The sequence below is a fragment of the Theropithecus gelada genome, chromosome 16 (assembly GCF_003255815.1).
Source record: "Theropithecus gelada isolate Dixy chromosome 16, Tgel_1.0, whole genome shotgun sequence".
Lineage (NCBI taxonomy): Eukaryota > Metazoa > Chordata > Mammalia > Primates > Cercopithecidae > Theropithecus > Theropithecus gelada.
The window spans coordinates 36461786-36473789 of record NC_037684.1 but is presented as its reverse complement, the minus strand read 5'-3'; the positions used below and the strand labels follow the sequence as shown (position 1 = coordinate 36473789).

General features: G+C 46.4%; 1 protein-coding gene and 1 long non-coding RNA gene across 6 annotated transcripts in view; one reads left to right on the top strand and one right to left on the bottom strand.

Annotated features, from left to right (window-relative positions):
• Positions 1 to 12004, top strand: part of MARCH10 (membrane associated ring-CH-type finger 10) — a 110490-nt gene that overhangs the window by 84215 nt on the left and 14271 nt on the right. For all 5 annotated transcript variants that reach the window (XM_025362208.1, XM_025362206.1, XM_025362207.1 and 2 more), the window contains 2 exons: positions 1511 to 1677; positions 4014 to 4123. In XM_025362208.1, the coding sequence (XP_025217993.1) occupies positions 1511 to 1677; positions 4014 to 4123 (277 nt within the window). The remainder of the gene's footprint in view (positions 1 to 1510; positions 1678 to 4013; positions 4124 to 12004) is intronic.
• LOC112609446 overlaps positions 1 to 12004 on the bottom strand; it is a 33416-nt gene that overhangs the window by 12013 nt on the left and 9399 nt on the right. The gene's annotated exons all lie outside the window — the stretch shown is intronic.

Sequence of the window (12004 nt, the reverse complement as noted above, 5' to 3'; positions counted from 1 at the left end):
TGCCACACACTCCAGCCTGGGCGACAGAGCTAGACTCCATCTCAAAAAAAAAAAAAAAAAAAAAAAAAAAAAAAAAAAAAAAAAAAAGAAAATATGGAAACTATGTTGAAATGTATTAAAGCCTAAATGTTGAAAATGTCTAAGTTATTGAGAATGTCCATAATGGAAAACTATAATTCTGCTCCTTTACACTGAGCTGCTCTTTCATAGGGAAAAAGGTCTTTCAAGGAACTAAGCATATATTTCTACATCCAGAGCAATGTCCGTTTCTTCCTCTTTTGATTTTAATCTCTAGCCAGTTTCTTTCCCTTGACCAGACGGCCCCCAGTCCCACGAGGACTCGAAAGAAAATAGCCTTAGGCTTCTTAAAACCTCCCAACATAAACATCGACCAGCTATTCTTCACTCACCATTTATTAGACACAAATATCTTTACTTACATTTTCATTAGTTCTTATCTTCATCAGATTCCAGCCGCGTACATTCTGGAATGCTGACGTCATTTGTTGGCATGTGTGGTGTTATTCGGGAGCTTGTGTCCAGGTTTATTGGTTCATCATTCACCTAAACCAACATCTATTAAGTGAACTCTGTGTGCAACACCTTGCCAGACACTAGATGTACTTTACAGTTTGCAGAACATGTTCCTCCTCATCACACACAGCCAGCCTGGCCACAACCCTGGGAAGCAGGTGGCAGTGGCGTTTATCACCATGACCCTCATTGTACAGACCCCCAGTGTACATTGTACAGGAGACAGGGTCTTGGGAAGATTAAGGAACTTATCCAACGTCACACAACTGACAAGTTTCAGAGGCTGGCCTCAAACCCAGGCCCCCTGACCACGAATCCTATGCACTCACCAGTATGCCACCCCCACCAACTTCCTATGGCAGGGAGAGGGGCTCGTGGCCTTGACTGCAGTTTGGAAATGATTCTGTAGCCATATCCCTTTACCTCTTGATTTATGGTGGCCGTGCTGGTCTTCCAGGTCAGCTCACACGTACCGACAATTGCAAAGAAGCCTGTTACAAGAATCTGTGCCTCGGCCAGTCCCAGTGGCTCACACCTAGAATCCCAGCACTTTGGGAGGCCAAGGCATGTGGATCACTTCAGCCCAGGAGTTCAAGACCAGTCTGGGCAACATAGTGAGACAACATCTCTACAAAATAATTTTTAAAATAGCCAGGTGTGGTGGCATGCACCTGTAATCCCAGCTTCTTGGGAGGCTGAAGTGGGAGGATCACCTGAGCCTGAGGAGGTTGAGGCTGCAGTGGGCCAAGATTGTGCCACTGCACTCCGGCCTGGGCAACAGAGTGAGACTCTGTTTCAAAAAAAAAAAAAAGAGAATTTGTGCCTTTATTATTAAAAACCATCTCAGTAGGGTCAGAGGGGGCAGTGGGTGAGTGCCAGGAGCCCTCCTCCTTTACTGCCAATGCCCTGGGAACTGGTATTTGTAGAAACTGTAAACATGTAGCCTCCTGGTCACGAGGGCTTATTTTCCATTTAGTCTCCTGGAGGAGGACTCCGAGGAGGAGGGAGACTTGTGTCGCATCTGTCAGATAGCCGGGGGTTCCCCAAGCAACCCCCTCCTGGAGCCTTGTGGCTGTGTGGGAAGCCTGCGGTTTGTTCATCAAGAGTGCCTGAAAAAGTGGCTGAAAGTGAAAATAACATCAGGTAGGTGGGGAAGGAAGTGCAGCGAACGTGCCACGACATGTAATTAACACGAGGCACCACGGTGTGGGCCTCGGAACCTTGTCATCAGCTCACTCTCCTCCGCAGAACAGCGACTCAGGGACATGTGGCTGAGCTCCGGATTCTTGCTTATAAGAACTGTCTTTGTGGGAGGGAGTTGTGTTTTTTTATTTGTTTGTTTGTTTTTTGTTATTTTTTTAATCTGAGAAAATACTTCTGGAAACAAATACTATTGAATTCTACCTCTGCTTGAGGCTTGAGCAAAGATGCTAAGATCGCCTCTCAGGAGGAAGGAAATAGAAGAAGTGGGTCAGTGGTGGCAGCTCAGCAGACACACAGTAGCCATGCCCAGCTAGCAGACACCCAGCAAAATACTTCAGAAGGTCCCTCATGAGAGACCCCCAGCATACGCATGCTACTACTTCCTTTTATTTGGGGGTCACCTAAGAAACTAAACAAAGCTGCCTTTTAGCAATAGGGATAAGAGCGTTGATCTGATTGTCTAGAACCATATGAGATAAATTCCCACGTGCGGATTTTGTCAGCTCCCTAGCATCTTATAACTGGGTGTGCAGCCCCTTCTCAACTCCCTGAGCAGGTTATAACCTAAATACAACCACATCGGTAGGTCAGCTGTAGTTTTCTGGGAAGAGAACAGAAGATTTCTTTAAAGCATGGCTTTAGGAATGAGATCAACTTTAACCAACAAAAAAAAAAAAAAAAAAAAGCATGGAACGTCAGTGCAAAGAGCAAGTTGATCAGAAAATAGCTGTGACTTCTTTCAGACATACCTCTCTGAAAACGTATCACCCCACAGCCAGATCCTATTTCTCCCCCTCTTCCATATCCTTCTCCTTAGCCGTCACTATTCCAGGCTGCAGGGAGACTTAGAGCTTTATTCTATCCTCATGAGATGCTGCCACGCCCCCTCACCAAGAACAGCACACCATGGAATCAGAACGAACACGTGGGGTAATCATATTACTGTCTCACCCATGCAGCCCATTTTATGCAACTTCCCTAGCATAAGAAATGTAAGTCCACTGATCGAGAAGCTTAAATGCATATCCATATAATGAGCAAAGTATTCAGTCCTTCAGAGAGGGAAGAAACGAGTGGATTTTGGTTAACAACTCTGCCATGCAATCCTTTATCTTCCTAGAAATTTGGGCCAATTAACATCTAACACAGAAAAAGTTACCCATGAAACATGTCATGAAAATGCTGCTATGCTCATAAATGTCAATGCTTGTATGGATGTGTTCAGTAGGATTCGATCGGAAGACACATGGGACATTCGGTAGCCTAAAGCGTTACTGAATGATGCTAAAAAAAAAAAAAAAAAAAAAAAAAGTCAAGGAAACAAAATGCAGATAAGGGATTACTTACTGTTCATCCCTGCCCTTTGAAAGTCTCTATTATTTACTGTTTCTTTATATCCCCAGTGGGGAAATAGAATAGGGGTATGAAACTGCACAAGCCCTATTTTTACCAAACACATGCAGGTAACTAATAGGTCTTCTATTTTCTAATGCATAAAATAAACACCAGTACATCATTAATCAAAAGCCGCAACTAAGGGGGGACAAAAGACCTGTCTGACAGAATGTTTGCTTAGACATAACAGCCCAGTTCTGCATCTTCCACTTTCGCTTTGGGGAGTAGGATAAAAACGCTGATGTAGAATGCCTGTTTTTATAAAAACAGCAACAAAGGAAGCCTTCTCATATTTCTTTTCCCAGATGAGTCTGAGCTCAGGTTGATGAGCTGGCCGCAGGGACTCCTGTAACTAGCGCCCACACCTGGCCCCTCGCTCCCTCACTGTTCTCAGGTGGGAATGTTACCTGGCAGGAGCAAAGGCAGATTTTTAAGCCATTGATCGAGAATAGCTTCTACCATCTATTTTGGTCCTCACTAATTTATTTACTTGGACCTGTGTTGGGTCTGCAAGAAAAAAGAAAAGCCGAATATTCACTCTTTTTACAAACACCTGTGTTACAGACTCTTAGCCTCTCTGCAGCAATTCCAAGTTTATGAACCATCATGTTTATATTTAAATAGAAAGCAAGATCTGCTATTTAAAAGTCATGGAAATTTCACTTCTATGAAGCTTGCATAATGGATGACTACAAAGGAAATTTTTCAGCTCTCAGATTCAAGGTCATGTTCTACAGAAGATGGCTGGCTTTAAAGGAAGGTCACTCAAGCTCAGAATTCATCACACACACAAGTTCACTCTCCAAGTATCACCTGTCCAAAGTGCTAACACAAACAGACCCATGGTTATATGTACATATAATTCTTTTATCTAATTTAAGGAGCAGATCTTGGTGCCGTGAAGACCTGTGAGATGTGTAAGCAAGGCCTGCTGGTTGACCTGGGTGACTTTAACATCATTGAGTTCTACCAGAAGCACCAGCAATCTCAGGTAAGAAATGTGGCCACTCTGCCTCCACGGGCTAAAGTATGTTGGAGGGGCAGGGTGAGAAGACATTCCCTTTTCTCCCTGATCTAAGAAATGTAGAAGGTCTCTGCTGGCAGGAGTCTGCCAATATCCACTTAGCTTACTTCTCTGAGAAGACCTGCCACTAAATTGGAGTATTAGAGAGCTGAAAAGCCTTTTTGTTTTTTTGAGATGGAGTCTCGCTCTGTCGCCCAGGCTGGAGTACAGTGGTGCGATCTCGGCTCACTGCAACTTCCGCCTCCCAGGTTCAAGCGATCCTCCCGCCTCAGCCTCCTGAGTAGCTGGGATTACAGGCGTGCGCCACCACGCCCAGCTAATTTTTGTATTTTTAGTAGAGATGGGGTTTCTCTATGTTGGCCAGCCTAGTCTCGAACTCCTGACCTCAAGTGATCTGCCTGCCTTCACCTCCCAGAGTGCTATGATTACAGGCGTGAGCCACTGCACCTGGCCGAGAGTTGAAAGTCTCATTTGTCCCGGGTTGAGTTTGCCCTGCTGTTGGGGACAAAAGCAAGACGCATTAGTGGGCAACTGGACACAGAGAAATACCAAAAAATTCTGGCAAGCTCCACACCCACATTTGCAGAAGTAATTTAATAACAAGAAAGAGAAAAAAAAATCAGGGTCTTGGAGGAAATGGCCCCTAATTTAAATATCAAGCAACCCTGTGATAAGAAGGAACTGCTTTACATAGGACTGATAAACATGAGGTGAATGCCTACTGGCTGATCTTTACCACCTAGTGAATTAACTCACCTAGGGTATTTGGACTGCATTTCTAATATTGTAAAAAAGTTAGTTACCCTCAGGTGGGAAGTTGATTTATGCCTGAGATAACAGTTAATCACCCGATTCTCAGGCAAACAATCTTCCATTTAGAGCTGTTAGGTTGGTGCAAAAGTAACTGCAGTTTTGCCACTTTCATTGGCAATATCCACAATTACTTCTGCACCAACCTAATACTATTTTGTTCAGTATAGAAGTCACAAGCCACTTGTGGCTAAAGAACAGGTGGCTTGTTCTAATCAACATATCCTGTAACATACACACCAAATTTCAAAGACACAGTACTAAAAAAAATACAAAGGGTAATATATCACCTAATTTTAAACACACACCAAGTTTCAAAGACTTAGTACACTTTCCAGTTCAGTATGTAAAGAGCTTGAAGTGGTCACTTCCTTTTAACAACAAGTAAAAAGCTGAATAAAGTGCAAAATCAACAACCCTTCTTAGATCCATAAGAGAAGTGAGGTCACAGAGCAAATCACTGCCACTAAAATTGGAGAGACAGGGAGATAGAATCAGTAATCCCAGCACTTTGGGAGGTCAAGGTGGGCGGATCACTTGAGGTCAGAAGTTTGAGGCCAACGTGGCCAACACAGCAAAACCCCATCTCTACTAAAAATACAAAAATCAGCTGGGCGTGGTGGCGCATGCCTGTAATCCCAGCTACTCAGAAGGCTGAGGCTTGAGAATCACTTGAACCTAGGAGGCGGAGGATGCAATGAGCCGAGATCGCACCATTGCACTCCAGCCTGGGCGACAGAGTGAGACTCCATCTCAAAAAAACAAAAACAAAAATAAAACAAAACAAAAGAAAAAAACGAATCACAACTTACCGGAGCAGAGACTCCTGAGCAGAAAGCTCTGTGGAAACCAGTGCTGGACAAGTAACCTCAAGCTGTAGTTAATGAACTGCTGGAGGCTCAGTGTAGACAAGTCTGAGAGTCAGAAACTCCAGGGGGACCCCGTCATAGGGGTTTCCCCACCCTTCGGTGAGGTTGCTATCCAGGAGTGCAAGCGGGTGCTTACAGTGAATAGCAGAGAAAAATTCCTTCATGCTTCCAGCAGGGGGAGGGGGAAGTAACCATTTTGGTGTAAGCCAGAGCTTTCTGTTCTTCCTAACAAAGTCTGCCCTCAGGAAAAACTATTTAACCAGAGCCTAACCTTTGGAGCTTTTATCAGAGCCCCATACCGAACTGGAAGAAGGGAAATACTCAACTCCAGCCCTCTCCAGCCATCTTGTCCCACCTAAGGTGGGAGGGGGAGGATAGAGAAACTGAGAGGCACTTGTGAAGTTCACAGTCCAGAGGCCCAGGCTCACTCAGACTGGGACCTAGAATCTCAAAGGACTCTAGCACACTTCCCCTCTCCCCACACCTCACCACCGCACGGCTAACAACCCATTTATAGCAGTTCCTTTTACCCAGTACATCACGTCTGGTTACCAAGAACAAATTACAAGGCATACTCAAAGGTGAAAAGCAGAGTTTGAAGAAACAGAGCAAACACCAGAACCAGACTCCGATGTGGCAGGGATGTTGGAATTACCAGCCCAGGAATGTAAAACACTATGATTAATATGCTAAGAACTGTAACAGGTAAAATAGACAGCACTCAAGAACAGATGGGCAGTGTACACAGAAAGATGGAAATTCTAAGAAAGAAAAAGAAATCATAGAGATGAAAAACACTAACAAATGAAGAATGCCTCTGATGGGCTTATTAGTAGACTGGATACAACTGAGGAAAGAATCTTTGGCTGGGCGTGGTGGCTCAAGCCTGTAATCCCAGCACTTTGGGAGGCCAAGACGGGTGGATCACGAGGTCAGGAGATCGAGACCATCCTGGCTAACATGGTGAAACCCCGTCTCTACTAAAACATAGAAAAAATTAGCCAGGCATGGTGGTAGGCACTTGTGGTCCCAGCTACTCAGGAGACTGAGGCAGGAGAATGGCTTGAACCCGGGAGGCAGAGCTTGCAGTGAGCCGAGATCACGCCACTGCACTCCAGCCTGGGCGACAGTGCAAGACTCTGTCTCAAAAAAAAAAAAAAAAAAAAAAAAAAAAAGAATCTTTGAGCTTAAGGCTATCCCAATAGAAACTGCCCAAAATGGAAAAACAGAACAAAGATCGGGAAAAAAAGAAAAGAAAACACAGCAGGATATGCAAGAACTTATGAGACAACGATCCAAAAGGTGCAACAGACACACCATGGGAATACCCAGAAGGAGAATAAAGAGAGAAAGGAACAGAGAACTATTAGAAGCAATAATGATTGAGAATTTCCCCCAAATTAATGTCAGACACCAAATCACAAATCCAGGAAGCTCAGAGAACACCAAACAAGATAAATGCAAAACCCCATCACCATGACATATCATATTTAAAATGGGAAAAAAAAATCAAAGATGAAGAAAAAAACCTGTAAGAGGCCAGAGGGGAAAAACACCTTCCCTAAAGAGGAGTAAAGGTCAGAACGACATCTGACCTCCCAGAAAGCAAGGAGAGAGAGAAAGAAAATATTTAAAGTGTTCAAAGAGAAAACTGGACAACCTAGATTTCTCTACCCTGCAAAATCATCCTTCAAGAACATAGGAGAAATAAAGATTTTCTCAGGCAAATAGTTAATGCCAAAAAAAGTAAAATATCAAAAAAAAAAAAAAAAAGTAAAAATTACATACGGAAATGATCATTTGAAAATATTGTTAATAAATTATATTGTTAAAATTAATTTCACCAGTTTCTTTTTACTTCTTTAATGTGGCTACTAGAAATTTTAAAATTACATCTGTGATGTGCGTTTGTACCTCTGAGTGTATTCTATTGGATGGGGCTGATCTGGAAGGCGATTTCCACATTATAAGCAGTCAATAAATATTGACCAGACCTTTTCTTTGGCCAACGTTTTGACAGTTAAGTCAAAATGATTTGTGTGAGTCTGGGCAATTCTGCAGTTTCCTTGTTTAAATTTTTAAGGGTGTAGACCAAAGAACAAAATACTGACAAGAATGAAGGATATTTGAAGAGTTCAATGAGTAAGTTAGGGCATAATGCCACAGCAGCATTATAGAGGTTAGGCATCAGGAGGTTAGAGAAAGAAAAGGAAAAAAGAGAAAAGAAGACAGGAAGAGAAGGGAGGGCAGGGAAGGGGAGAGGAGAAGGGCTTCTTGAGACATAAATAGTGTTTTGAGGCCTGAAGGTCTCACATCACTGCATCATAACCACCAGGCACTAAGATCTGAGACGATAAACAGAGCGACTCACATTCCTGGACGCTGAGCATGTGGGAGGCGAAATACTGAAAGAAACCAGAACCTCTCAGTGCCTGAGGTCAGGTGCCAGCCAGGGCACCGACAGGTTCATCTCAAGAAATAGATCATTTTGGGCAATGGAGCCTGCCAAATCTCCTAAGGAGGACGTGGTCACATGAGGATGGGTCACCCAGAATACTGTCTATTAGAGCAATCTACAGACATCACAAACACCATGCAGCCCAGGGGAATGCCTTGCCTAGAAAAGACCCCTTTTGGCCCCAAGCCTTTCCACATGGTTCTCCCTCTGCCAAGCTGCTGCCACCATCTAATGTCCTTTATCAATGGTATTTATAGAACTGACCCAGCAGCAGCGCATTTTTCCATCCGTACTAAGATGTGTGCACTCATGTAGTCTGAGGCCGCGTGTCCCACTGAAAAGCCTACCAGCTTCGATTAAGATCTCAATCTAAACCCTACTCTCTTCCCCAGAGTGGCCTCGTGACCTTGAGGAAACTATGGCAACTCTCTGGACCTCAGCTCTCTCATCTGTAGAAGGTGAGAGATGTTAACTCACACCTCACAGGTTTGGATGTAGGAAAAGACTTGAGTACATCACCTCATAGACAGAGTGTGTGCAGAGAAGGCTCCACGCACGAGAATTGTCAGATTACAGCTGTAGAGACGCTCAACTAACTTGGCACTCGGCGGAGAAAGCTAAGTGCACCAATGACTGGCCTCGAGTCCATCAGTGATGGACCAACCCAACTGGGTCACATCCATATCCTCAGCCCCACCGCACGCTCCGAGTTGAGATAACTGGCTACAAGCACCTTCTAGAATGAACTATAACAGTAATTGTATCAGCCAGGATCTGGTTGGAAGAGATGGTGGCACACTCAAAAGGGGCAAGTGAAGAAGGCAGAAGGGAAGAGGGAAATGTGGGCAGCAAAAGAAAGCAGCAAGGAACGAGGAGGTGTCCTGGGACTAGCAGTGTGGCCAGGATCATGAGCACCGTAGCTAAGGGACAGCCACCAGCAGCCTGGGGCCTTCAGCAGAAGACAGCAACCACTGTCACACCACACCCAGCAGAGAGGGACCGGGGAAGAGACACCCAGCTTCTCCCTCCTCTGCCCTCGGGTCTCCTGCCGGGGCCTCCCATGTACCAAACCCAGTGGGATGCCAGAGGGCAAGGGAGCCCAGCTGGGGAAAGCCATGGGGCTGACCCCTGGGCCACAGAGCAGGAGGGGCACAGATCTGCAGGGGAAACAGAGAGCATCCAGCACAGTCACTGCTCCACGTGGAAGCAGGAATGATTTTAAATTTGTTTCAGTGAGAACTTCACAGGCCATCAGAGCCTTTTGGAAATGCCCACATTATCATCCCAGGTGGCATCTAGGCTGCTAGGCCTGCCCTGTGGGGAGAGCAGGTCATAGCACGGGCAGCTGCTGTCTGACGGCGGCTGAGGGCTCACACCTCACTGCAGTCCCGACTGTCCCCATGACCTGCTGGGAATTCATAGTGCCTGTCTGCTCACAGCCTGGGCGAAACCCCAGACCCCAGGGGGACTGACTTGGGCGAATTCTGAAGCTCACCATGGATAAAGACTGAAGCAACTGTTGTTGAACACAAAGATATCCACAATATCACTGAACCTCAGCTCATCCCCGAGGCACAGCGAGCCCACTGAGGGGACAAGCCCAGTTCCGGGGGGCCGTCAGTCTGGCCATGGAGGTGTCGTGGACACCTGTGCCTTGTGTGCCTGGTCCCTTCCCCTCGCTCCCAAACCTGGCTCACCAGGGCCTCCTGGCCACCCCCCACTGCTTGTTCTTGGCAAACGGGTTCCCTTCCGGAGAAGTGGCACCACTTTCTACGTGTACAAGTCTGGACATGTACCAAAAAGAGGGCAAAACCAAAAGAAACCTAGAACTGCCTTCAGCTCAGCCTGGTTCTCACTTGACCTCAAACTGACTGACTAGTGAACTGACTGTTTTTCTTATATATTTTCCCACTTAGAAAATTTTTTTGTTTTTGCTTTTGTTTAATTACAAAAACCATACAAAAATTTCTTATAATTTACCACCCAAAATGACAACTTCTAACATTTAGCTGCAGGTCGTTTTTTCTATTAAAATGGTGATACCCAGGCCCAACCCAGGTCTAACCCCAGCTCTGGGATGGGGCCAGGGTCCCTCCTGGTTTCAAGGGATCCTCCTGCCTCAGCCTCCTAAGTAGCTGGGTCCACAGGTGTGTGCCACCACAGCCTGCTTTTTTTTTTTTTTTTTTTTTTGAGAGATGGGGTCTGTCTCACTTTGTTGCCCAGGCTGGTCTCAAAATCTTGGGCTCAAGTGATCTTCCCACCTTGGCCTCCCTCCCGAAGTGCTGGGATTATAGGTGTGAGCCACCACACCCAGCCAGTTTAACTAACTTTTCAAATACTTACTGAACACCTGCTGCCTGTGAGCTACTGTGCTGGAAATGCTGCCGGGACCCAAGACCTGGAGGGGGTACAACCAGCAGCAAACACTGGAGTGAGCGATCCCTGCGGGTGGAGGTCAGAACGAGGACCGTGCAGGCCGCTGGGGGAACAGCTGTGGGGCTCCGACTTGCTCTCTGAACCAGAGAAGGCCCTTCTGAAGAAGAGATGTTTAAAAGCGGAAGGAAAGAGAGGAGCGGGCCTTCTATCCACCGGGCCTTCTATCCACGGGGCCTTGGAGTGAAGTCTGTGACATCTGGGATGGATGCCTCACCTGGGACCTGAGCACAGGTCAGAGCGTGTCCTGTAGTTGCCCGGTCAGCACTGTCGGTGGCCTCTGAGGGTGTGAAGGGGCCGCCATCAGAGCACGTTTTTCTACCTTAGTTCTGTACTTCCGGTGGGAGCAGGGCAGATGCCGCTCACAGGCGCTAACAGGGCTCCAGTACGGGCCCCAAGGTCAAGGCCTGCTACCAGGCCTCAAGCGGCTAGATTAGGAACTCCTACAAGCATCTGGAGAGGGGATCATTAGACAAGAGCAGCTGTGGGGCCCCAGGGACCTGGCGGTTTCATCTCAGGTCTGTCAGGGCCTGGGACAGTACAGCCCTCTTTTCCCCTGACTCTTCCAGTAGTGCCGTGTGTGAGGCCGGCCTACATTTGCTCCTGTGGGCGTCGGCTGTTGCCTGGAAGCAGGACTCATATTGGATTCTAGCTGGGCGCTCGGATTTGGGGTGGAGGGCAGAACTCCTGGATAGCAGCATGCGGCGATCCAAATAACATTCCAGCCTCCAAAATGGATGAGGAGAAAACAGGTTTAAGGAAAGTTTAAGTCACAGGTTACACACTCAAATACCATAGAGCCCAGGCAGGCAACAAATGATGGTAATCTTCTAGGTATCCAGCCACTGGGCATGGTGGCATTTGTGGCAAAATGAAAAGCGCTCTCCCCAACTAAAGATGGTCGTGCTCTTCTTTTCTACCTTCCTTCTTGCTTCCTTTCATCCAACCAGAGCACATCCACAGGCCAGATTCAGCTTAGCAGCTACCAAGTGCTCACCCTTAGTTTAGAACAGTGGTTCTCAAAAATGGGTGATCCCCAAACCAGCAGCATTAGCATCACCTGAGAACTTGTCAGAAGGACACATTCTTGGGCTCCACTCCAGTCCAACTGAATCAGAACTGCAGGGAAGAAAGGAGGAGCAGTGAAGCCGGGCACAGTGGCTCACGCCTGTAATCCCAACACTTTGAAAGGCCGAGGCTGGTAGATCACTTGGGGTCAGGAGTTCGAGACCAGCCTGGCCAACATGGTGAAACCCCATCTCTACTAAAAATACAAAA